The sequence below is a fragment of the Bos mutus genome, chromosome 10, assembly GCF_027580195.1.
Source record: "Bos mutus isolate GX-2022 chromosome 10, NWIPB_WYAK_1.1, whole genome shotgun sequence".
Classification (NCBI taxonomy): Eukaryota; Metazoa; Chordata; class Mammalia; order Artiodactyla; family Bovidae; genus Bos; species Bos mutus.
The window spans coordinates 34,893,229-34,921,068 of record NC_091626.1 but is presented as its reverse complement, the minus strand read 5'-3'; the positions used below and the strand labels follow the sequence as shown (position 1 = coordinate 34,921,068).

The following is a 27,840-nucleotide window of genomic DNA, read 5'->3' as shown; positions in this document are numbered from 1 at the left end:
TGAAACACAGCTCAAACTAGTTTCGGAGGCTCGATGGGGAGCCTGTTACTAGCTCACACAATTTGGCTTTGGTTTAAGGGACAGCTAGACCCAGTATCTTAAGTGATGTCCTTAAAATGTCATCTCAGGCTTTCTCTTGAATTTTACTTGGTTTATATTTTGCTTGATTTGCATGTTGCCTCATTCTGCCACCGACATTCTATTAATATGGTATGAAATATGGCCACTAAGCATTCCCATGCTTGCCTCCATACAGTTTGTGAGGATAAAAAGGAAAAAGAAGAAAAACTCCCTCTGTCTTCTAGTATCTACATGTCTACATATCAGTCTCCTGGATGAATTCCAGTTTGCCCTGCTTGGACCATTATTTTTAACTATGTCAGTGGAGTTCTCTGATTACATGAGTCAAATATCGTTTTGTATATTATTTGATTGCCTTGATGTAGATTATTAATTATCTCTTTATAAAGGACTCTTGATCAGTGCTGGTATCCTAATGAATGAGCTATAGGTTTTTGTTGCAAAGTGCCTGAATTCATATGCTACAGAGTCTTTTTTCAAGCCTCCTCAGTCTACAACTGTTCTTGCTGTGTGCCTTTGGGGAAGCTTAAAATCTCTTCTCTGGACTAGGGTTTTCATTTCATTTCTTTAAGAGAAATGTCATAATGACTGACTACTGGCTAAGAGCTTTGGCTCTAGAGGCTGGCTGCTTGCTTTGCTCCTTCAGTTGTGTGATCTCGCACAAGTTGCTTTACCTCTCTAGGGCTCACTTTGTTCATATGTAAATTAGGATAAGAATAATTGCCTGATTGGATTGTTGTGAGGACAAACAAGATATTAACCCATGTGGAGCACTCAAAACAGTTCTGGCATAAAGTAAGGGCTTAATAAACTGGGAACCATAATTGTATTCATACAGTTATATTTATTAAGTTGTTTTCAGAAGAGTTCCACTTCCCTGAAATCTCATGGTATTATTTAGAATCCGTCAAGCCTTCTTTAGGACAATCTGACAAAGGCTGATGTCCTTTTGAGCGAAACCATCAGTGAACTTATAATAGTGGTAAGAATAGTTAGTGCTGCTTTTCCTCTACATTGGTATTTTTCTATCAATGTTTGGCCTTTGAAAATTACATGGACATACTTTTTTGTACAGACATTCTAAATAATCATTTTCTACAGTGGTAATAGTAAAGGAAGAAAAATACTCTGAAGTTTATTTATTTGGTTGTTAGAGGATGGAAAATTAAGAAAGCCTACTTTTCCATGCATTTTGGGGGTCAAAATTTCATTAAATGTCTATTTAGTCTGTTTACAGAGAAGAGTTGGAAATTGCCTACCTTTGCAGTAACATAGCTAAAATGTTTAAATGTTATGTTTCAAATCAGTAGAGCCTTCATTAGGAGTGGAGGAAGGGATATTTTCTTGGATAATGAATTGATTTATTTCAATGGTTCAAAAATTTTTTTCAGCCCTAGACCACTACTCTTAATACCTAAGCACCATGGCCTACAGATTATTGCACATTCATTTATTCAGCAGATATTTGTGCATCTTATTTGTTAAGCAGAGAAGTGAACTGTTGATGGCTCAGGCCATAGTTAAATATTCAGTTTTTGGTGTTAATTGATTCATTTATTATGTGTTCCATCTTTTATTTTTTAGTACAGTGTGATTTTAGGTTTGAGATTCTTGCAAAATAATTGACTTTAGGATTTAAGTATTATTAATTTAATATCAACCATCATAGGAATATCCTCTATAATTGTGTTTACAAATTTGCCAATCTACTCTGAGAATTTTCTTTGTTGTTCAGTTGTTCAGTCATGTCCGACTTTTTGCAACCCTATAGACTACAGCATGCCAGGCTTCCCTGTCCTTCACTATCTCCGTAAGTTTGCTCAAACTCATGTCCATTAAGTCAGTGATGCCATCCAACCATCTCATCTTCTGTTGCCCCCTTCTCCTCTTGCCCCCAATCTTTCCCAACATCAGGGTCTTTTCCAGTGAGTCAGCCCTTTGCATCAGGTGGCCAAAGTATTGAAGCTTCAGCTTCAGCATCAGTCCTTCCAATGATTATTCAGGATTGATTTCCTTTAGATTGGCTTGATCTCCTTGTAGTCCAAGGGACTCTCAAGGGTCTTCTCTAACACCACAGTTCAAAAGTATCAGTTCTTCAGAGCTCAGCTTTCTTTATGGTTCAACTCTCACATCCATACATGACTACTGGAAAAAGCCATAGCTTTGACTAGACGGACCTTTGTTGACAAAATAGTTTCTTTGCCTTTGAATACGCTGTCTAGATTTGTCATAGCTTTTCTTCCAAGGAGCAATTGTCTTTTAATTTCGTGGCTGCAGTCATTGTCCGCAGTGATTTTGGAGCCGAAGAATTTTCTTAGAGACACAAAAAGCACATTTTTGCAGCTTTAAATGTTAGAAAGTTCTTTATCCCAATATTTCTCAATACCAACTAATGTTTAGATCTCTTTTGGAGCAAAGTAATACTTGTAAACCTTTGAGAAGTGCCTGCTGCTGCTGCTGCTGCTGCTAAGTCGCTTCAGTCGTGTCCGACTCTGTGCGACCCCATAGACCCCACCAGGCTCCCCCGTCCCTGGGATTCTCCAGGCAAGAACACTGGAGTGGGTTGCCATTTCCTGCTCCAATGCATGTGACCTCAACATGATTATACCAGATTTAAAAATGTAACCCTGTTCCTTTTAGTGATTGTTTGGTACCAATTTGATCAGAAACATAGCAACCTCAAACATAGAAGGTTTGTAGCAAGAATAGAGACCTTATAGAGATCTTCTAGATGATCCAGAACATGCTTTTTCCCCTTTTTTCTTACATTGCCACCAAAATAAGAATAAAAACCTGAAATTCTCAGAGTTTACCTTCAGCACTACTTTCACTCTATTGAGCAAAGCCTGCCATGTTAACTCCCACTTGTTACTCTCTGAAACTGCATACCTTGCATAATTGCATAAATCTGCCTTCTGTATGACATCCTTTTCAAATATCTGAAGGTACTTGCGTCTCTTTCTTCTATTCCTAAGTAAAAACATCCTTAAATTTCTTTATATTTTAATTTAAAAATTCTATGTTAAGTTCTGATTTGTGGAATGGCATAGGCCATATTAAATACAGGGGCATTATTTCTAGGTGGAATCTGAAAGCTGCTGCTTAGTAATAGTGTTATTTATCCTCTTTTTATAGACAAACAGGATCAGAGAGTTAGTTGAAAATTTATTTTGTAACATTGGACAGGATGGATTAGTGTAGGTGGAGAATCAAGCCAAGGCTTCAGAAGAGCTTCTCTTTTGTCATTATTTTCAGAAACTTCATCATGGTCAGGGTTTAGAACTAATAGGAAAAATCTTCAGGATATGATTTCTGTGTATATACCTTTGTTCTGATACATGTGTTTTCCTCCTCCTATATGAGAAATGTATCTTGTTATATTTTAAGCAAATAATTAAAGAAACATTTTTCTGGGACTTTCCTGGTGGTCCAGTGATTAAGACTTCACCTACCAATGCAGGCATTGTAGGTTCGATCCCTGGTTAGAGAGTAAAGATCCCACATGCCTGAGGGCTAAAAAGCTAAAATATAAAATGGAAGCAATATTGTAACAAATTCAACAAAGTCTTTAAAAATGCTCCACATCAAAAAAAAATTTTTTTTTAATTCTATATCCTTACCGATTTTTCTTTCTACTTGTCCTATAAACTAACAAAGAATCAAAAATTAAAATTTAAAATACCATTTAAAAATTATAATTATGAAATGCTTAGGGATAAATTTGGCAAAAAGAGATGCAAGACCTATAAAATATTTATATAAAATATTGCTGAGTTAGATTAAAGAAAACCCAAATAAATAAAGATAATAAAAAGGACACGTTTTTCTGAATATACGCATGTGTAAAGTTTAATGTCACTGACCTTGATTACCAGTCTCAGTTCTGTTACTATCAGAAAGCATATGATAAGGGAAATGGAAAGGAATTTACAAGGTGAGAAGGGAGGTAATGCAAAGGGAGAAGAGTGGTAGAGTAGGTGATAGAATTTTGGGAAAGCTGTTAAATCACAGCTGTTACGGAGAGTGAATCTTGATGCTTTGATGTTTGTGACATTGATTAAAGAGTTTTCAGAACTGACTTATAAAAAATTATTTCAGAGAACTGAAAAAACATTGCACCATTGTCACATTTTTCATGTAATCATCTTTACTCCATGGTAAATAATCCATCTGCCAGTGCAGGAGATGCAGGAGACAGGGGTTCCATACCTGGGTCAGAAAGATCTCCTGGAGGAGGAAATGGCAATCCACTCCAGTATTCTTGCCTGAAAAATCCCACGGATAGAGGAGCCTGGCAGGCTACCGTCCATGGGGTCGCAAAGAGTTGGACACTACTTGAGCACACATGCAAAGCCTAATTACGCTCTGATCTTTTTGAAGAAAAGTTACTGGTTTTACTGTGCACACACTTTATTACTGACTTATCATTGAGTTATCACCTCTAGCTTCTTATTCCCAGCAGTTGTATCTTGTTCTCCCAGCAATTTTACTGCTCACTCAGTTCAGTGTTCTGCCTGACAAACATAGTTGTGGTGTGTGTATGTACGTGCATGCTCAGTCACTCAGTGATGTCCGACTCTTCGCTACCCCATGGACTGTAGCCTGCCAGGCTTCTCTGTTCATGAGATTTTCTAGGCAAGAATAGTGGAGTAGGTTGCCATTGCGTACTCCAGGGGAATCTTCCTGACCCAGGTATCAAACCAGGTCTCTTGTGTCTCCTGCATTGGCAGGCGGATTCTTTACCACTGAGCCACCTAGATAGCTAGGGATATATATATATATGTAGTTATAACTAAAAATACGTTTTTCTCATTTTTCAAATTTGCTGGCTAGCCTGTTAAATTTCTGCTATGCTGCTGCTGCTAAGTCACTTCAGTCGTGTCCGACTCTGTGCTACCCTATAGACGGCAGCCCACCAGGCTCCGCCGTCCCTGGGATTCTCCAGGCAAGAACACTGGAGTGGGTAGCCATTTATTCCTCCAGGAATAATAAGAATACTTTTAATAATAAATACAAAATACTTGTCTAAGGGTAACCCTCCCTTGGGGGGGGGAAACGAGGTTAGAAATCAACTTAATGAAAATTTTCATGAATTATAATAATTACAAGACTCTCTTGGAAAAGATTATATAGAAAACAAAGTGAATCAGCTATCATGTTTCCAGATGGCCTAGGATGACATAAAATAAATGTGATAAAGGTGTTGATTTAAGTGGTTAACAACATTAACTATATGTCATGCTTTTTCCTGACATAGATTGCAGTGATAAGGGAAGTAATCTTAAACTTCAAGTTTCTTTTTAGCAAGTTGGTATTCTAGTTTCTCAGCTCTCTGCCTGTGCTCTAAATCTCTCCTCTGTTGAGATCACTTACTCTTCCTTGGTGATGATATTGGTGCTATTCACTGTTAATACTGCTTAGTGAATTTTTTTTTTTTTTTTTTAGCTTTTTCCCCCATTCTAAGTTATGTGTAGTATGCTTACTTATATTTGAAAGTGCATATCTGGATAATCACAGTAAATCCCAATAGTATGCCTTGTTCATAGTGCTGACATTGTTATGCTGTTTAATTATGATTGTAAATCTATAGGATCATAGGAGTGCTGGTAAAGCACAAATTCAGTGCTGAAGTCAAATCAAATAGCAGATTTGGGCAAAGTACTAAAGCCACTTGTGCACATTGCCTACTAAGAACACAAATGAATGAGGCAGTTTCCTGCCTCCAAGAAGCTTTAAGGGACTATGCTGCTGCTGCTAAGTCACTTCAGTCGTGTCCAACTCTGTGCGACCCCATAGACGGAAGCCCACCAGGCTCTGCTGTCCCTGGGATTCTCCAGGCAAAAACACTGGAATGGGTTGCCATTTCCTTCTCCAATGCATGAAAGTGAAAAGTGAAAAGGAAGTCACTCAGTCGTGTCCGACTCTTAGCGACCCCATGGACTACAGCCTACCAGGCTCCTCCATCCATGGGATTTTCCAGGCAAGAGTACTGGAGTGGGGTGCCATTGCCTTCTCCGTTAAGGGACTATAGAGGGACATAATTATAGCAAAATAACCAGAATGGTCAGATCTAGGGGAGAGGAGCAGTTTTGAAAGACAGAATGCAGAGACAAAATGATGATGGAATTGAATTTTGAGTTTCTCACATAAATTTACCAAGTTACATATTGAGAAGGATACCTCAGCAGAGAGAGTAGAGTAGTGAGCCAGAAATGAATAAGGTATTATGCTTCTGAGTAACTACACTGTGGCTGAAGAAATGTGGGAAATGATGAGGATGAAGAGATGGGCAGGAAAACTAGTTAAAGGAAGGTTTCACCTGAATAATTAGACTTTGTGAAGTGTACATTTGATGGGATTTTAAGGACATAATATCAGAGCTCTTACTTTGAAAGTATCATTGAGGTAGTAATTTGAGGGCAACATTAAATGAATGTGACAGTGAAGATTAGTTCAGTCAATGATTCCTAAATTTCACTGTGTATAATGCACATTCTGGGAGTTTAAAAAAACCCAGATTTGGGGGCTCTACTTCAGATCTACTGAATCAGATTTACAAAGATAGAGCCCAGAAGTTTGAAATGTTGACTTTCCCAGGTAATTACAATGCTCCTTGACTGGCATTTGCGAATATTGCATTAAGTAACTACTTTAGTAGACTAAGGGGGAGGCTGGTTATGTTCCATGAGTTCTGTTCTGCTTATCACTATATTCCGAGTTCCTACACAGTGCATAGTACTTGATATATATTCAATAAATATTTGTTGAATTAATAGTTCTTGAATGAAGTTTATTCTGAGGTTCAGGAAGGTCACTTCCCATCTAGTGTTTTGGTTCTCTAAAATATTATGACAATTAAATACATATAATGAAAGCATTGTATGTATGTGAAAGCAGTACACAGTGCCTAGCACATAGTAAGTGCTCAGTAAGTGTTTGGTGGTGGGGGGGATTCTCTACATCTTTTCTCTCATGGTACTTTATGTAAATAAGGTATCTTGGAAATTGGCTTATGCCTGGCCAGATCTCCTGAAGTATGTATGCAGATTGGTTTTACTTTGGGGAGCTGAATGTTATGCAAATAAAACACCAACAAGATATTCAAATTAAGTACAGAGATACTCCTTTGTACAAATTAAAAATAAAGTCTAGTGAGAGTATATGAGGTAGATTGGATAACTGATTCTCTCCCCTTAGTGGTTGGCAGTACCAATTAAAAGTTGTTTTGCTTTAAGAGGTAGTTAGTGGGGCAGAAAGAGGCCTTGCCTTTCGATTAGAAGTTTGGATTTACAAGCAGACTCCAGAAAAGAGTTCCTCTGAATAGTTGAGGATCAGGTTCTAAATTCCAAAGCCAATCCCTGTACCTCCCCTTTATGTCTTTGGAGATGTGAAGGAAACCAATTTTGAACTTTATAATAATGGTCTGGACTTATAAGTACTTATCTTGGTAATTAAAATAAGTTTCTGAGAGGCAGCATAGTCTAGTGTTATTTAATACCATGGTTTCTAGAGTCAGACTGCTTATTTGAATACAGGCTTACCATTTATTAACTACGTAAACTTGGGTAAACTGTTCACGTTCCATTATCTGTAATACAGTGATGATATAATAATTTAAGTTCAGTTCAGTTGCTCAGTCGTGTCCAACTCTTTGCGACCTCATGAATTGCAGCACGCCAGGCCTCCCTGTCCATCACCAACTCCCAGAGTTCACTCAAACTCACGTCCATTGAGTCGGTGATGCCATCCAGCCATCTCATCCTCTGTCGTCCCCTTCTCCTCCTGCCCCCAATTCCTCCCAGCATCAGTCTTTTTCCAATGAGTCAACTCTTCGCATGAGGTGGCCAAAGTATTGGAGTTTCAGCTTTAGCATCATTCCTTCCAAACAACATCCAGGACTGATCTCCTTTAGAATGGACTGGTTGGATCTCCTTGCAGTCCAAGGGACTCGCAAGAGTCTTCTCCAACACCACAGTTCAAAAGCATCAATTCTTTGGTGCTCAGCTTTCTTCACAGTCCAACGCTCACATCCATACATGACCACTGAAAAAACCATAGCCTTGACTAGATGGACCTTTGTTGGCAAAGTAATGTCTCTGCTTTTGAATATGCTATCTAGGTTGGTCATAACTTTCCTTCCAAGGAGTAAGCGTCTTTTAATTTCATGGCTGCAATCACCATCTGCAGTGATTTTGGAGCCCCCCAAAATAAAGTCTGACACTGTTTCCTCATCTATTTCCCATGAAGTGATGGGACCAGATGCCATGATCTTCGTTTTCTGAATGTTGAGCTTTAAGCCAACTTTTTCACTCTCTTTCACTTTCATCAAGAGGCTTTTTAGTTCCTCTTCACTTTCTGCCATAAGGGTGGTGTCATCTGCATATCTGAGGTTATTGATATTTCTTCCAGCAATCTTGATTCCAGCTTGTGCTTCTTCCAGCCCAGTGTTTCTCATGATGTACTCTGCATAGAAGTTAAATAAGCAGGGTGACAATATACAGCCTTGGCGTACTCCTTTTCCTATTTGGAACCAGTCTGTTCCATGTCCTGTTCTAACTGTTGCTTCCTGACCTGCATATAGGTTTAAATAAGTTAAATAAGTTAATAGTTGAAAAACGTTTAGAATACCAATGTGTACGTAGTATGTACCATGTATAGATGTTTAGACTCAAAGCTGCAGGCCAAAATGCCAACTAAAGAATGAAAATTTCCTTGGTATTTCCTCTGACCTGAGGAGACATCAAGAAGTACTGGGCAGTGAAAACAGTGAGATACACAATTTTTACCTAACAGCTTGGCAAAAATTAGAATGATAAAAAAGATCCATAATATTGATATATTATGCACAGAAATAATATGCCCAGAAAACATGGGCAAATAAATGCACACATTCGTGGTTTGGCAGAGACAAAAAAATGGAAACAGACTGTTTTGGAAAGGATAATTTAAATGCCACATCCTTTAGATCATGGAATTTCACTTCAGAATGTCTATCTTATATAAATACTTACACAAGAAGTGCAAAACAACAACTTGTACCTTCAAGGTCAGAAAGAATATTTAAAGCAGCAAATAATAGAGTTGATTTTTAAGAAATTTATACATTAACTTTATTAGAAATGTCTGATCATCTGTTAACATTTTGAATGATTATGATCTAACTTCAGTTCTTAAAGTCATTTACAATTAGGAATGCCAACAGGCCTTTCTTGTGCAATTAGTAGACAATACAGATGAATGAACATATGCAATTATTTTTTATTCTTACTAATCCGAAGAATAATTGTCATTCTCTGTAAAATGGCTACTGCTTATTCATGAACTCTGTACACAAGAAACTGAATAAGACTGTAGCTATAAATGTATTTCCTATACAAAATCATATGAAGGTATAACTGTAAGCTTTTTGTCCAGTACTGTATGTTAAATAATAATGAAATAATAAGTATGTGAAAACTAGAGTATCACAAAGATTGAGCTGTATTGCTGGTTTACTCAAACATTGATTCTAAAATGGTCATGGAAATGGGTAAGCAAACTATTCAAAAGACCGAATTTTTACTGTACTCTTGACTGATTTCTAGCATGACTATCAGATTATGAATGGCACCTTATGCAGACATATTAATGGCAGAACTTTACTTGATCTGTACTTAATAAAAACAACATAGATGGAATTTATAATTTAGAGAAAAACGGTGCCCTTATTTGCATGCTAAAAATCTGCCTGTTCTGGTCTACAAAAGTTGTATTGTGCCATCTAAGAATAAGTAAGTAAATAGTACAGGATTCTCCTTTGTGGAACCTAGACTCCATGTTCTACCAGAAGTACTATAATTCTATGAGGTATGACCTGATAAAAAGAGCCTTCCTGTGAGTAGACAAGAAACTGGGCAGTTCAGATGCTGAAACTTTATTAAGAGTTTTGGAAGTTTTAGTTTTAACCTGAGAAATGTTTTAAGAGCTCCTATAGTCACATGTGAAAAACACCAGATAAATTTCTTCATTAAATCTTTATTACAGGTCTCCTGATTGCTTTATGTCTAGATTGATTATGAATAGAAGATATACTGATTTTCATCACCTTCTTCATCTAACTTAGGTTTGTCAACTCTTGAGGTATCATATTACTTTTTTGATAAGGCTTATTTTTTTTTTTCTAAAAACTTGGCTAATGCTCAAATTCCTGTTCTCACAGTCTTCACTAGCTTATACGTTGTCCTTTAAATGTTTTTTCCAAACTGTCATTTGTAATGGATTTGTCTTATAAACTTAGTTGCCATATCTTGGACAATCATTATCTTTAAAGTTCTGAACAATACAAATATTTCTAAAAGTATGGAGATAATGCATCATGATGGTTAGCTTGATCAGATGCCCTTTAAAAGCATATAATATGTAATATAAGGATTTGTTTTTCACCAAGTATTTCAGTTGGGCAGTAATTTGTTGGTAGCTTAGATTTGGTTGAGTAATTAAATGAAAGAGGGCTTAGTAAATCTGATGGAAGTTTCTGGTAAAAATCTGATTTCCTGGACTAAATATGGCATTTGAACCAATATCCATGTTTATCATAAGATCATTGATTATCACTCTTTTGTTGTTGTTGTTGATTTTACTTGAACCAGATAGGAATCTGTTTCCCACTGCCATTTCTGCCTCTTACCTGCCAATCCATAAGTGTAAAGAAGTGAGAGAAGCAGTATCTGAGATGTTAAACTTTTATTATTGTACATTTAAAACATCTACTTAAAGTCAATGAGAACAGTGAATGCAAATAAAAAAATGAAGTTTTAGACTGAGGACATTGTCAGATTTTCATGTTAGCCTTAGCATGTAATATATTTTTGTGTTTTTTTAAAAAAATTCTACAGCATTGAGATAATCCTGATTCACAAATACCAAGTTATAAGTAGTAATATTTTTTAATAGCTCACCTTAAATCTCTAGATACTCAAGTTAAATTGATCTAGATGCTTGAATTGAACTTTTTCTATCAAAGTTCACTTACTGATAATAGCAAATATTCACATGCCTTATGAACGTGTAAAAGTCAGATGAGCACACAAACTTGAGCAAGTGCTAAAACTATCACCACTGTTGTCACAAGGCAGATGCTAGAATTTCGCTTTTTATTATACAGCTTAACAGGAGCATACTCTGAGGAGGACCTTGCTTGTTTTTGGGCATGTTACTTCTGTGATTGAATCTTTGTAGCTTTGCAGATTGCTGGAGGGCGAAGAGATTTACCTGGAAGCAATTATGTACTTAGTTCGTAGAATATAAGGAAGATTAACTGAAATAATGCTGGGAAGATCCTTAACATACTGCTCAGTGCTTAGTAAATGGTAATGGTTATTTTCAACATTTAATAAATAATTGACTTAATTGGATTAGGTTGAGGGTCATAGGAGAGCAGCTATTTGAGGTAGAAGCCACATTTTGCATTAAGAAGATAAAGTCTTGTGGAAGAGCAGAGAAGTAAATAAGAAAACACCTACATTCAAATCCTGTCTGCTACAGCATGGCTATTTTTAACCTAATGAATCCCAGATTCCTAATATATAAAATAGGGATAATATTTAATCTATTTACAGATTGTTTTGAGAGAAGTAGTACAGGATAATATTTGACATGTAGTAGGTATTAATAAACAATAGCTACTAAAGAAGCAGCTAAGGCCAGAACCAGGTTAGCCTTGTCTACCTTCAGCTGGGTCAGGAGGAATAGATAATGCTACAGTGATGCAAAGAAAGATGGTTCTGCTTGGATGACTTACGAAAATCTTTCTAACTGGTTTTATTCTTGGAAGAGTTGCCTAAAGATACATAATTATATTGACACCCTCAGTAATTTTCTTGGGTTTCCCAGGTGGCTCAGTGGTACAGAATCCACCTGCCAATGCAGGAGACTCAAGTTTGATTCCTGGGTCGGGAAGATCCCATGGAGAAGGAAATGGCAACTCACTCCAATATTCTTGCCTGGAAAAATCCCATGGTCAGAGGAGCCTGGTGGGCTACAGTCCATGGGGTCACAAAGAGTCGGACACGACTGAGCACACATGCATGCATCTTCACCAGTAATCTTTCTTGGCCTGTTCTCTTAAATTTTTAGTATTGTGCCACATCTTTTTTTTTTTTCATACCCCTGCATTTATTTGGTACCTTTTGTGTCAGTAAAGATAAGGGACTGCTAAGGGAGTAAGCAACCTGAAAACAGTAGCTGATTATAGATGCTAATGTAAATTCCTAGAGCTTATAGTCTGTATTGCTCGTGTGGTAGGGGAGAGAGTAAGAAAGCTCTAAGACTACTTGTGAATGGCTATGAAAGTACAGCTTTAGATATACAGGCTACTTGTAAGGTTTTGACCAAATCAAAAACATCCAGTCCAATTTGATGTGCCAGGGAGGAAACACTTGGTTTGGAGAGATGAAGAGCTTTATCTTGGACTTCTTGTGAGAGTTCCTTTTGTCTATAGTAATCCAAAAAATTGTATAGCTGTCTTGAAAAATACATTTATGTAGTAGAATAAATCTTTATACAGTTACGTGGCATCTTCTAATCTTTTCGTGGTAAGAAAAATGTAAAATGAATTTTATTCAAGCAAAGGCAAACTGACGTTTTGTCTTTTTTTCCTCTCCTGCTCCTTTTTGGTTAAATAGGATAAGTTCTGAACGTCGAAAAGAGAAGTCTAGAGATGCAGCCAGATCTCGTCGAAGTAAAGAGTCTGAAGTTTTTTATGAGCTTGCTCATCAGTTGCCACTCCCCCATAATGTAAGCTCGCATCTTGATAAGGCTTCTGTTATGAGGCTCACCATCAGCTATTTGCGTGTGAGGAAACTTCTGGATGCTGGTGAGTTGTTTTACAAGGACACGATAGGTCTAAAAATTAGAAATCAAAAGTAAATTGGAAATTACTTTTAGAAGGTGGTCATACTCTCACTTCTTTAACATGATATCCTTTTTATTACCTGCTTTTAAAGCTTCAGTCAGGAATGTTAAGATATTGGCCTCCCTCCCCCTCTTTTACTCTTGCCATACTTACCTACCTACCTATATTTATCTTACTTTTAATGACATGACCCTTCTCTTTTCAGTGGTTTGCCTTGCTTCATTACTTTAAATAATCATTAAAAGCAGCTGGCAAATCTAAATTTAGTCTCTGTTCCTATCATTTAAGTATAAAATTTTAACCATTTTTTCTTCTTGTGCCTTTTTTAGGTGATTTGGATATTGAAGATGAAATGAAGGCACAGATGAATTGCTTTTATTTGAAAGCCTTGGATGGTTTTGTTATGGTTCTCACAGATGATGGTGACATGATTTACATTTCTGATAATGTGAACAAATACATGGGATTAACTCAGGTAAAATGCCCACATATTAAGAGCTGTTCTGTATGTGTTTATGATTGTGTTACAGGTCTAATTTTTTAAATGTGTTTATTTTTACAGTTTGAACTAACTGGACACAGTGTGTTTGATTTTACTCATCCATGTGACCATGAGGAAATGAGAGAAATGCTTACACACAGAAATGGTGAGAAGAAGTTTTTTGTTTGATTTATTGTGACAGGTGATTCTACTTAATTGGATACTATCACTAATCTTAAAATTTTGCTATTGTACTAACCTAAGGCAAAACTTCATTTCATGTTTAATAAAATGTTACTCTGTTCTTTGTTATATCTGTTATTCTATTTTTTAGGAATTTCATAAAAATACCTACGTTTTGAAAAAAGCCCATCTAATTCTGTAAATAATTATAGAGATATAAGACTTGATAAAATAAAATGGAAAAATAAATAAAAATCAGGACCAAGTAAGTTAATTTAATATTAACATTAAGGCAAGGAAGTCAGTCATACAAATAATAGAATTTTACATAGTTTAATATTAAAGTTAAGGTGCCAGTTTGGGTTCAAGCTTCCGAATGCCCAAGAAAAAGTTAACCAAATTTTAAAACATAACTGCTTATTTGACCCCTTAGATTGTTCATAATAATTGAAGACTATATAGTTCAGTTACAAAGTATTATATTACGGATGCCCTTGCATTTTTTGTTGTTGTTGTTGAGTTGCTAAGTCGTGTCCAACTGTTTGTGACCCCATGGATTGCAGCACTCCAGATTGTCTTTCACTATCTCCCTGAGTTTGCTCCAACTCGTGTCCATTGAGTCAGTGATGCCATCCAACCATCTCTTTCTCTGTTGTCCCCTTCTCCTCCTGCCTTCTATCCTTTCCAACATCACAGTCTTTTCCAATGAGTATGCTCCTCGCATCGGGTGGCTAAAGTATTGGAGCTTCAGCATTAGTTCTTCCAGTGAATATTCAGGGTCGATTTCCTTTAGGATTGACTGGCTTGACCTCCTTGCTGTCCAAGAGACTCTCAAGAATCTTCTCCAGCACCACAGTTCAAAAGCATCAATTCTTCGACACTCAGCCTTCTTTATGGTCCAACTCTCACATCTTTACATGACTACTGGAGAAACCATAGCTTTGACTATATGGACTTTGGTCGACAAAGTGATGTCTTTGCTTTTTAATATGCTGTCTAGGTTTGTCATAGCTTTCCTTCCAAGAAACAGGCATCTTCTAATTTCATGGCTGCAGTTATTGTCCACAGTGATTTTGCAGTCCAAGAAGAGAAAATCAGTCACTGTTTCCACCTTTTCCCCTTCTATTTGCCATGAAGTGATGGGCCTGGATGCCATGATCTTAATTTTTAGAATGTTGAGTTTTTAAGCCAGCCTTTTTGTTTTCCTCTTCACCCTCATCAAGAGTCTCTTTAGTTCTTCTTTACTTTCTGCCATTAGAGTGGTATCATCTACATATCTGAGGTTGTTGGTATTTCTCCCAGCAATCTTGATTCCAGTTTATGATTCATCAAGCCTGGCATTTCACATAATGTACTCTGCATATAAGTTAAATAAATAGGGTGACAATATACAGCCTTGAGGTATTCCTTTCCCAATTTTGAACCAGTCAGTTCTTCCATGTAAGGTTCTAACTTGCTTCTTGATCTGCATACAGGTTTCTCAGGAGACAGGTAAGATGATCTGGTATTCCCATCTCTGTAAAAAAGACCTACTAGGACCTTTAACTTTTAGGAATGAATTGTTAAAAATAATCAAATGTTCCAAGATTTGGGAAAAAAGTACTTTGTGCATTACAAATCTTAGCAAATAAAGTCTTTTCATAACTGTGCCTTAAGCAGAGTATATGGATCATAATTTGATCTTTCTTTCACGACTCAAAGTTACCACACTGAAAATTTGTCACTGTGCTCTGCAGTTGTTCTTTGTAGGTCTCCCATTTAAGTATATGTTTGTTTGTTTCTACATTAAACCTCATTGATTATTGTCAGTCATTTTTTATGGTTTTCGTTTTAAAGCTCATCTCATTTCTACTAAAAGTTAACTTTTATTTAGAGATTATCTGTGCCAGGACACTGTTTTCTGCATTTTTTTGTGCTTTTACTCCTTTAAAAACCCTATGAAGTTACAATTTCTATTCTACAGAGGAAACTGAGTTACAGAGTTACTGAGTAACTTGCCAAAGATTATTTGGTTACTACAGTGAGCGTTAAACTAAGGTAGAGTGGTTCAAGTCCATACTCCTTAGTACTTTAGAGCTCTTTCCATGTTCACCAACTCTCAATACATTCCTACTGCCATTTCTTACCTTGGAGCCCTCTTCTTTTAATTTCATGTTGTGTGTTTACTGTGAACTTGGAAAAGCAAATGCATACTTTTTAGAATTTTGTGTAAAGGAGGAGTAAATATACTCTGAGCAAGGACTTAAGTGGATTGTTGATGAGTTTAATATATAACTTCTAGTGTTTATACTTTGACGTTTGTATTGGCAGTTTATTGCTTCCCTTGGTCTAGACTATAAATGCATAAATATTTGGAAGTCTTATTTTGGTTTGGTGATGATGCTAATGCATTATTCTAAATCAGATCTAGTATACTTATTAGAGCTTAGATGTATGTTTTTAACCAAATGCTTCTGTTAAAGCACATGTACTACTCTTATTGTAATAGATTTGTGATTTAATTATGAACTTAAAAAAATAATTCCTAATGGTGGTTAGTGAATTTCTGATATTTTGTTGGGAAACAAAAATGCAGACTTTCACCTTTAGCAAAGTAGGGCTGCTACAGTACAGGACATTTTAATGATACACTAAGAGCCTATGGTATGCTTATACAGCATAGTCCTATTTCATTTAAATTCTAAATAGAATTTAGAGTTCATTAAATTATTGTAAAGTATTTATTTTTATAGAGCTGAAAACTTAGTTGTTTAAAAATTTTTTTATTAAGAAAATGCTAGTAGTTTTCACTTACCTTAGTGTTAAATTTATCTTCATGTCCCAGTTGAAATGCTTTAGGTTTCCATTGGGCAGTCTAATTCAAGTTTAGATTATGAAGGACTGAAAATACCTCAGAGACTTTACATGTGGATCTCTGCTGCTACCACAAGGACCCTTTCCCTGCCCCTCTCCCCCCGCCCCAACCCGTCCCATACACACACTCCTATACCATCACCAAGGCCATTATCGTTCTTGTCGCATCTTTTTAACATTTACTTTCAATTGCTTCTAGGGAGGGCAAATTCAGTCCTATTTAAGTAAACCTGAATCACTTGTATCAGCACCAAGACTGTCCCAACTTGCCTATGTTCCATAATTCTGAGTATGAACTAGAACTCTTCTTTCTCCAGAGTCCAGTATTTCTAGCTATGCAAGCCTAAATTTAAATGTTTTCTTTTTGACTTGACTCTTTCAATATATTAGCCTTAAAATCTCCAGATCTTTTTTTTTAAGTTCTCTTTTCCCTTATTTCCATTAATCTTCCAAGTTTTTATAGATTCTACCTCTTCATTTGTCTTTTGTCAGCCTTTTTTTCACTTCTACTGCCTGCTGCTCAGCCCCTCGTTACCATCATTATATTCTAACACACATATATTGCTGCTATATTAATGTTCCTTAGGTTGCTATTTTGCTTCCCAACTCAAAATTTTGGGGAAGCTGCATTTGTATATTTAAGACTGATCTAATTGTGGCACCCGTGGCCCTCTCTAGTTATAGCCTTAACCATCCCTTCTAACTTTGATTACTCTTCTGTATATACTTTATATTAGAGTCAAACTGAATTATGCACACTGTTCCCCAAATGTGTGATGTTTTTTCTCACCTCTATATTTTTCGCTCTTCCTTCTGCCCAAATGTTGTTACTCATCTCTACTTACTGAAATTCTAATGTCTCTTTTTCTGAGAAGGACTTTTTGATTTCCCCTTAACTTAAAGTTATCTCTTGATCTCTCTTTGTACTTTTATAAAGTGTTCTTGTAAGTCTTGAGCATTTACTTTACATTGTGTTATTGTCACTGACGTCACTACATCTACTCAATTTTTAACTTCTTCAGGACAGGCATTGTGTCTTGTTCATCTTTATATTGCCTGAAATATCCAGTCCAGATCCTGAATAATAAATATTTGAATGAAGTACTTGGCTTGAATCAGACTGATCAATGAAGAGAAGAAATCAAGTTGCTCTTTGTTAGTTGAGTGTAATCTCATTTTATTAGTTATTGAGGCTTAGAATGGGAGTAAATACACTTCAGGTTGTTTAATTCTAACTTTGCTTTGAAAAGTCATTTAATATGTTTTTTTTCCCCCTAGTAACAAAGTAGAGATAATTTCCTCCTTGCTTTACAGGAAGATTTTAGAAAAATCAGATATATAAAAATGTTATTTGGTATTAAAAAGAAATTTTATATTTTAAAAGTTCTATAAATATACAGAATGTTATAAATTGAGCTAACACATCTAGTAAAAGTTTGGAGGAGTTTGCTTAAGTTCTTTTTTTGGGGACGGGGGTGTGCTTTATGCACTGATAACACAGTTAGGGAGCAAATTCATACCGTGTTTATATTTCTTTGTAATCTGGCCAACTCTACTGGCTTGAATGTGCAATGATTAAGTGTTATTCTCATCTCACCATCTCAGGGAATCACTGCTATTGTGAACCCGTTACTTACTACAAGTGCATTAAATCCCTTGGATGTATTGGAGTGAGCAAAGCAGGTGTGAAGCATTGTTCTCATATTGAGACTTTCCATTGAATAGCACCTAAGTACTGGGCACTGTGCTACTTCTGCTGTAACAAATTTGTGTAATTAATTATGTTTTTAAATTTTATTTCATGTTTTCATAAGGCCTTGTGAAAAAGGGTAAAGAGCAAAATACACAGCGGAGCTTTTTTCTCAGAATGAAGTGTACCCTAACTAGCCGGGGGAGAACTATGAACATAAAATCTGCAACATGGAAAGTAAGTATAAAAATGATCTGTGAATGCAGCTGATTTCTAGATAAATTAACGCATCTTGCTGCTGCTGCTAAGTCGCTTCAGTCGTGTCCGACTCTGTGACCCCATAGACGGCAGCCCACCAGGCTCCTCTGTCCCTGGAATTCTCCAGGCAAGAACACTGGAGTGGGTTGCCATTTCCTTCTCCAGTGCATGAAAGTGAAAAGTGAAAGTGAAGTCGCTTAGTTGTGTCCGACTCTTCGCGACCCCATGGACTGCAGCCCACCAGGCTCCTCCGTCCATGGGATTTTCCAAACAAAAGTACTGGAGTGGGTTGCCATTGCCTTCTCCGAATGCATCTTGACATTACTAGTATTAAGACAGCATTAGAACTGTGAGGGAAAACTTATTGTTCCTTTGTGTTTATAGATTTGATATCCAAAAAAGTTTAGTAATTCATCAGTTAAGAGGCATGAACTTAAGTTATGTGCACATTTGGCTTTGCCAACTACCCAGTGTTTGAATCTTGATACACATTAATATTTTATTTATTGTTGTATCATTTCTTTGCTCAGTTTTGAAACATCGTCATCAGAGCAAGAAATAACCATCAAACAGGTATAGTGGCCAGATAAATGAAAAACAAGCTCAGATTTGTGTGAAGGGAAATTTTTTCAAAGACTAATCTTAGGGTGGTAGTGTAGAGAAAAACACTGATTTTCAAAAATATAGTGATCTACTAATGATAGTAAATTTTATCAAAGCTTACTTGCCATGTCAGACTCAACTGTCTCTGCGTTTTGTTTTTTACTAGCATAAGTTTTTTTAAAAAACTGCTTTGTTTTTCTTCATACTCAGGTACTTCACTGCACAGGCCATATTCATGTATACGATACCAACAGTAACCAATCTCAGTGTGGGTATAAGAAACCACCGATGACGTGCTTGGTGCTGATTTGTGAACCCATTCCTCATCCATCAAATATTGAAATTCCTTTAGACAGCAAGACTTTTCTCAGTCGTCACAGTCTGGATATGAAATTTTCTTATTGTGATGAAAGGTAAGTGAAAATATAACTTGAAATTTTTAATTAGTCCACAAAATTGTTTTAACTGTTGACTATAGTGAAGACTGAAAGCTGGAAGAAAAATAGACCTCTTTAATAAATCTAGTTCTCTAGTTGTGGTGTGTAGGCTTCCTTCCACTTAAGTTGAATACAATCATACATCCTAGAATTTTGTAAGATTAACTTTATAGATTAATTAAACCACATTTATTGAATATTTACTGTGTACCATGCATACTTACTCTAGCAGGTGCTATCCAGTGATTATTAAGATGAGGTTTTTTTTCCTTTAGGTGTTCTAATTTATTTAAAGAAAAAAATAAATATATTTCAGAGACATACAATACATAATTTGAGGAAGGATTACTTCTGGTTGTGGACTAGAAAGGAAAGCCTTTGGTCATCTCCTCATCCTACATATTTTTCCTGAGCAGCTTTATCCTTGCTGATGGTGCTGTTTTGCAGATTTCTATCCATAACTATTTCTACTTAATTGCCAATTTGATATTTTTATCTAGATACATATTCTTCTGTATTATAAACTAAATATTTCCATATCTGACTGAACCACTCCTATCCCAAAACAACTTCAGAAACAGTTTTTCCTCTTACAATACCTGTCATGATTAATATACCAGTGTAGACATATAACTCCAACAAAAATTGGAAAGTCATCCTTAACTTTTCTTTTGCTCACTGATCTACATTCTGTTTCAAAATCTTAATAGATTTACTATGTATGTCTCCTCCATTCCCTCCTTCCACTCTTGCTTTCCTGCCATTGAGTTCTTCAGCTCATTATTACCTTTGGCTTGAACTGTTGCCATTTAAGTCTCCTAACTGCATCTCTGCCAACAGATTTGTGCCCTTTTAATCTCATCCTGGTTTCCAAGAAGTGAACTTCCTAATGTGGAAATCAGATCACGTCTTGTGAAAATGCCTCATTGCTTCCCTTCATCTTCACACACAAACTTTTGTTTATAAAAAATATTAGAAGGGTAGGAGATTTTTATTTATCAAAAGAAGACATGCGTTTTGAAAAGCTGAAAGAAAAATAGACCTGTTTAATAAATCTAAACTTCTTAGCGTGGCAAGGAAAGATATTTATGATCTGGCCCCTGCTGACTTCTCCCCCCAATTTTTTTTTTTTTTTTTTTTTGAGGAGACTTTTATTTTTGACTGCTAGGCCTTTGTTGAGGTGCACGGCCTTCTCGTGTATGTAGGCTTAGTTGCCCTGTGGCATGTGGGATGTGACCAGGGATCAAACCCGTGTCCCTGCTTTGGATGGTGAGTTCTTTACCATTGGACTGCCATGGACGTTCCTGATTTCCCCAAATTAATCAGGAGGGTGGGAAGACCCTTCTGATGTGGCCCTTAATGTCCTACTTCCAGAGAACTCCACATGCTATTTTGTTGTCTTAGTACAGTGATAGTTTTCTTAACTCCAAACACAAACTTAAAAAAGCCACTGTTCCTTATATGTGGTCTGTCATAGCCTTTTTTCTGTTTTGTAATTATTTGCTTGCTTGTCCCATTTTTTACTGTAAAACTGTAACATAGTGGCTGAAGGCATAGGTTTTGTAACTAGACTACTAAATGCTGACTTTGCTGCCTATATCCAGATGATCTTAGACACATTTCTACTTTTCTTTGAGCATCAGTTTGTCACAGTATAATACATGTATTTGTATTATCTTAAAATTGAACATTATACAAGAAAATTGATTTTAAGCCCTATCCTAAGCTGAGCTAAGTCACTTTAGTTGTGTCCGACTCTGTGTGACCCCATAGATGGCAGCCCACCAGGCTCCCCCGTACCTGGAATTCTCCAGGCAAAAACACTGGAGTGGATTGCCATTTCCTTCTCCAAAGCAAGAAAGTGAAAAGTCAAAGTGAAGTCACTCAGTCGTGTCCGACTCTTAGCGACCCCATGGACTGCAGCCTACCAGGCTCCTCCGTCCATGGGATTTTCCAGGCAAGAGTACTGGAGTGGGCCCCATTGCCTTCTCCTACTGGGCGGGAAAATATGACAAAGCACTGGCTTTGGAATCACATCATTCTTGATTCAATCCTGGCTTGTAGTCCTGGTACTTATAGTGTGGCCTGGGTGTTAGAACTTAGCTGTTTTAAATCTCATCTTCCTTATCTGTTAAATAAGAAAGAAAGACAAGAAAGGGAAGTTGCTCAGTCATGTCTGACTCTTTGCAACCCCATGGACTGTAGCCCACCAGCCTCCTCCGTCCATGGGATTTTCCAGGTGAGAGTACTAAAGTGGGTTGCCATTTCCTTCTCCAAATAGGGTCATGCTTCAGAAGGCTGTGGTAAGGATTTTAAGAGTTTGTTGAGTGCCTAGTGCACATAGTGACTGCTTTACCACTGGGGTTAACTTTAAGAAAAATGAAGACAGAAATGCTAAGACATATTTTATGGTGTTTGGTGCCAGTATTTATATCAATGCATGATAGAACAGATATTGCCCATCCTTCTTTAGAAACTATTTTTATGTTTTTGAACTCAATATATAAAGTATAGGGGTGGGTTGGGAAGAAAGGAAAGTGATGGAGTTAGAATGATAATGAAAGGGAGTGACACTGCCCTTCTGGTTATATCAGAAAGTTAGCAAAATGGTTGTGATAGAGAGCTAAAAGCAGCCTGCTTAGAGACCAACCAAGTAAGATTTTGAGTCTGACCAGGAGATAGATGTTTTCTGGTTATTCTTTTCAGAACTTCTCACAGCTATACCCATTAAGAACCAACGTGGAAAAAATTTTGCTCATTATTGAGGAATTCTAACATATCAGACTTCTTACATCTAAAATATCCCACAAATAACTATTATTAATTGTACTAATTTCCATTTGTAATCATTCAAACATTTGAGTAGCTACTATGTTTGTGGCACAATAACATATTGAGGTAGAAATGAAGCTTAATATTAAATAGTTCCTGCCCCATGATACTTAGAACAAATGAATTGTGTACTGCATAGTTGGTTTAGATTATAGGTTTATAGTCCATTACAAACACTTTTTGGTTAAATTTTCCTGATCACTCCTCCCCCTTTTGGTATAAAAAGCTAATGTTAAATTAACTTTACCTTTCTCCCTCAAATATGAATAAAAATGACCTTCTAGGAAACCATGTTGTTATATTTTGACATCCTTTGTCCCTTAGTGATAGTGGTACCTCAACTCAGATTGAGAAGCACTGATTGACGTCTGATTAAATCAAAGCTCCTTAACATGATATACAAAAATGAAAGTGAAGTCACTCAGTCGTGTCTGACTCTTTGCGACCCCATGGACGGTAGCCTACCAGGCTCCGCGACCCATGGGATTTTCCAGGCAAGAATGCTGGAGTGGGCTGCCATTTCCTTCTCCAGGGGATCTTCCCAACCTAGGGATTGAACCTGGGTCTCCTGCGTTGCAGACAGACGCTTTACCGTCTGAGCCGCTAGGGAAACCAAAAGCTCTCATTAATCTGATTCTCCTGCCTACTTCTGCAGCCTTACCTCCCCACTAGCCTGCCTGTACAATGTCAAGCATTTTCTTATCTCTGTCTTTGCTTTTAGTGTACTTTCTTCCCCAAATAATTTACTCTCTCTTTGACTCTCTTCTATACTCAACTCATAAGTCTCCTATAAGAAGCTGTCCCTCATCCCCATGATTCCTTATCATGGACAGGGGTGGTTCCTCTAATTCCTGTAGTATTACTATCACTGCACCTGCCACATAATTTCTTAAGTACTATGGTTAAGTGCACCAGAAAATTCACCATAGGTTGAGTTTTTTTTGCCTTTGCATTTTCATATCTAGAACAATGCCAGGCACATATGAGAATATTAAGGTTTAAATAATTAAATTTTAATTCCATGAGAATTTTTAAAAATATATAACCCATATAAGACCAATTAAAATTATATTGGTGGCTCAGATGGTAAAGCATCTGCCTGCAATGTGGGAGACCTGGGTTCAATCCCTGGGTCAGGAAGATCCCCTGGAGAAGGAAATGGCAACCCACTCCAGTACTCTTGCCTGGAAAATCCCATGGACGGAGGAGCCTGGTAGGCTACAGTCCATGGGATCCCAGAGAGTTGGACACAACTGAGTGACTTCACTATTAAAGCATAATTAGGACTGTTGTGATTTTTTTTTTTTTAAGCTTTCCTTGTAATGCTGCCACCTAGTGTTGATGTGTTTAGAGATAGCCCTTAGTAAACAAATTTCGATTTTGGCTTAGTTTGCTTTCAGTTCAGTTCAGTTCAGTTCAGTCGCTCAGTCGTGTCCGACTCCTCGCGACCCCATGGACTGCAGCACACCAGGCCTCCCTGTCCATTGCCAACTTTTGGAGTTTACTCAAACTCATGTCCATTGGGTCGGTGATGCCATCCAGCTATCTCATCCTCTGTCATGCCCTTCTCCTCCTGCCCTCAATCTTTCCCAGTATCAGGGTCTTTTCAAATGAGTCAGTTCTTCGCATCAGGTGACCAAAGTATTGAAGTTTCAGCTTCAGCATCAGTCCTTCTGATGAATATTCAGGTCTGATCTCCTTTAGGATGGACTAGTTGGATCTCCTTGCAGTCCAAGGTTGAGTTTGTTTTTTTTTTTTTTTTACAAATAAGCTATTTATCTATTTATTTATTTTGGAATAAACTATGGCAGATCTTTCCTTAAGGTGCGACAACAAACAGTGTTACTTTTATACATTTCTTTGGATAAAGATACCTCCCCTGTGTGTTTTCTAGAGTTAGTTGGTTTTTTATATTTTTGTATACAGTATATTACATAACTTTTGCTTGAACCTCAGTTAGAAAGTCCTTTGAATTCTAAAGCCTGAGAAATCAAAGAACTTAACTCATCTTTTGCTCCCAGAAGAGGAGAGAATATTTTTGTTAGCATGATACTATTTCTCATGAAATAGGTTCCATTTCAGACTGTGGTTAGAGAGATGCATAAAATATAGTCTGTGTCCAAACTGAACTGCTAAGGAACAGAATGGGTAACTGAATTACTTTCTAGTTCATTTTCAGTTTGATATCACTGTTTCATCTAAGATGAATTTCTATAATTTTTTGTAATTTCAAAAAGTAAGTACAAGAGCATCTTCCCAAACCAACATAATAAGAATTTATTTAGTTCCCATATTAAAATTTTATCATAGATATTGATCCCCCAAGGTGTGAAGCCTTGCCTAGGAGAACTGTCACATAAAGAATCTGATTTTATACGTATACACACAAAAAGAATCTGGTTTTATGGTAAAAATAATGTTATGGGTTTAGTGTATATTTTAAATATCATTAACTGCCTTTGAAGCTTTTATCATTTAATTTAGCAGTCCTTCATAACTATTATATTAATTAATTGCCTTATTACCAAAAGTATGTACAATAAAATATGATAAAGTAGGTAACAAGTTTGGGTGAAGGAGATAGAAGGGTTAAGCAGCAGGGTGAACCCTTGGAGCTTAAAGGAATGCATGGTGCTGCATTTAGTATCTGTAGACTTACTAAAGGTGAGGTATAAGTTTATTCAAACCAAGAAGAATGCTCTTTATTTTTGAAAATTCAATTATCCATAAGATTAATGCATAGCAGATACTCCGAAGAAGCAAAATTGTATTCATTAGTTAGTTTATGTCAGTTTTATTCTTATATTTTTTACTTAACAGAATTACAGAATTGATGGGATATGAGCCAGAAGAACTTTTGGGCCGCTCAATTTATGAATATTATCATGCCTTGGACTCTGACCATCTGACCAAAACTCATCATGATAGTAAGTATAGACATTCTAATTATTTAACTGTTGCAATTTCTACTGTTTGGTTGTATATCTGACTAATCTTCCTAGACCAAACACTTGAATAAACCTCTTCTTAAGTAATCTAGATCATTAAATCTTTGTTTCATATTTGTTATAACTAATACCAGTTAAAGCAGAATCATTTGATAATATATAAAACTACCCTGGCATTTTACAAAGACAAAAAATAACAGACTATTATAGTATCATTTTCAGAACTCATGGCTAAGTATTAAGAACAGTTAACACAAAGAAGGCACTCAGAAAGTAACTGTTCAATGGATTAATGAATATGAATATGATCAACATCATGCACAGTTAGTAGAAATAAGAACCTTGACATAAGATGTAATTCTCAGTTTTACTCATATGAATGTTATTTGAAGACCGCGTGATAAGTAAAACTTTGGAATTTCTCACTGGCCTGTTTAATCTGTCCCTAAATATGACTTCCCAATGTGATTGGGGATGCCTGAATGTCACTGAGTTAGCATGATTAGCCTTGAACTATAGAATGGGCCTAAGTCTGCAGTCAGGGTCTCAATACTCCATGATAACATCATCATGTTTATCTAGTACTTCTTCCAAATCAATAATTAAGATTGCCTACATTGCCAGAAGACTTTAGCATACCAACTGAAATTCACATATGCTAGCACAACTATAGCAGGAAACTATAGTAGGAATTTAAGGAACTGGTAGCAGTGCCCCTTTCTTAAATGTTCTCAGTAGAATTAGTTATTCATTCTTTAATATTTCTGATATGTTCAACATGTAAGTTGTTAAAGGAGTTTTAGTCACTGCTGTCCTTCATTCCTGGCTTTCATCTTATTTAAAGTGAAGGTTGGCAAGAAAGGAGTGTATTTGGGGGATTAGAATGGAATAGGTACTTTTTCAGCTGTCCTGGGGTGTTTTCACTGTTTCTTAATTTAAACAGTTACAACTGATTAAACATTTCTCTTTTTTTCTAAAACAGTGATCAACATTCTGCATTTATTCATTCAATTGAAAATTTGAAGTTATTTTCTCTACATGACACTTTTTTCCTTTTCACTCCTAGTGTTTACTAAAGGACAAGTCACAACAGGACAGTACAGAATGCTTGCCAAAAGAGGTGGATATGTCTGGATAGAAACTCAAGCAACTGTCATATATAACACTAAGAACTCTCAGCCCCAGTGCATTGTATGTGTAAATTATGTTGTGAGGTAAGCTTGGAAAATAAATATTTGGGGGCAGCAAGTAGTAAGTCTTTGAATGCTCTTTTCTTTTATAGAAAAGATTATAAATGATAACTGAATTTTCACGTTTCTACCCAATTACTGTTTTCAGTATTCTGAGTTTCTAAGCCAGCTATCTTTCACTGATTCCACTAATTACCATCAGTAGCTAGTCATCCCCATCCTTTCTACTCCCATTTAAAAAAAGACCTTGAAAAAATACCACATCTCTGATGGATTAGTTTGTTCTAGTCATACAGCTATCATCATAAATTATCTCAAGGCAACTATATTATTTTTATAAAAAGAATTCTGGCCCTGGAATAGTTAGGTTTGTGTCATAGCTTTGTCCCTCATTAATTCCATGACTTGGGGAAATCTCATTTCTCTGAATTTCATCCATTTAGGAGAGATAATAAAACTTACCTCAAAAGGTTAAAATGAGGATTAAGTTAAATTATTTGTGAGATTACTATAAAAGGCTGTATGGTGGGACCCATGACTCTTGTGTATTCATGAACTCTTCTCTTAGTGGACTGGCTTGTGAATATTGTGGCTATCAAATTTCAGCTTGTTGACCTCTGTGACACAAACCTCCTCCATTTTAGAAATTATCACTTTGTATTTTAATTGTTTGCACACCTACTTTCACATTGGATTTTACACTGCCTAAAGCAAGGGTTAGATATTTTGAACTTTGAATCCTCAGTTCATTTAGTAAACACTTAAAGTTTGTTGATTAAAGCAGCAGTGGTTCAGTGGTAAAGAATCCGCTTGAGGATACAGGAGACCCTAGTTTGATCCCTGGGTCAGGAACATCCCCTGGAAAAGGAAATGGCAATCCACTCCAGGATTCTTTTCTGGGAAATCCCATGGATAGAGGAACCTGGTGGACTACAGTCCATTGGGTTGCAAAAGGGTCAGACATGACTTGGCAACTAAACAACAACAAAATTAAGCGAAACATGAAGATGGAGCTGTTGTTCATCATCCCTCTTCAACTCTATCCTATAGGTGGTATCACAGATCATTTTCTTACCACCATGGAAAAAACAGTGCCCCTCTGCGAAGGACCTTTGTCATTTATATCTTAATATTCTAGGACCATCCTTAGATCATGCTTCATATATTAGTGTCCAAGAGTTCTGTGTTAATTTCATTCCATGTGGGCACAAAAGATCTGTTTATTGTCCTACATGTACTTGACTATTATATTTCTTTGTCACTACCAATCTTCTCAAAGGGATAGCTGAAATTTCTTAATTGAAATTAATCAAATTTTTGAATTATCTTGTATTGTGAATTTTAATATAATAGGTCTTTATTTCATATTGGGATTTTAAACCCTGAACATGA

General features: G+C 36.5%; 1 protein-coding gene and 1 long non-coding RNA gene across 3 annotated transcripts in view; one reads left to right on the top strand and one right to left on the bottom strand.

The window, feature by feature from the left end:
* HIF1A (hypoxia inducible factor 1 subunit alpha) overlaps positions 1-27,840 on the top strand; it is a 44,684-nt gene that overhangs the window by 8,226 nt on the left and 8,618 nt on the right. The window contains exons 1-8 of one of the 2 annotated variants that reach the window (XM_070377754.1): positions 11,371-11,429; positions 12,744-12,934; positions 13,303-13,448; positions 13,536-13,620; positions 18,305-18,417; positions 19,252-19,454; positions 25,131-25,237; positions 26,325-26,472. In XM_070377754.1, the coding sequence (XP_070233855.1) occupies positions 11,386-11,429; positions 12,744-12,934; positions 13,303-13,448; positions 13,536-13,620; positions 18,305-18,417; positions 19,252-19,454; positions 25,131-25,237; positions 26,325-26,472 (1,037 nt within the window). In that variant the 5' untranslated portion in view covers positions 11,371-11,385. Of the gene's footprint in view, positions 1-11,370; positions 11,430-12,743; positions 12,935-13,302; positions 13,449-13,535; positions 13,621-18,304; positions 18,418-19,251; positions 19,455-25,130; positions 25,238-26,324; positions 26,473-27,840 lie in introns of those variants that run through there. The other variant, XM_005890693.2, reaches the window with a different exon arrangement.
* LOC138989391 (uncharacterized) overlaps positions 10,789-27,840 on the bottom strand; it is a 28,913-nt gene continuing 11,861 nt past the window's right edge. Inside the window, exon 2 of the long non-coding RNA XR_011465629.1 lies at positions 10,789-12,963. This is a non-coding gene — a long non-coding RNA (uncharacterized lncRNA). The remainder of the gene's footprint in view (positions 12,964-27,840) is intronic.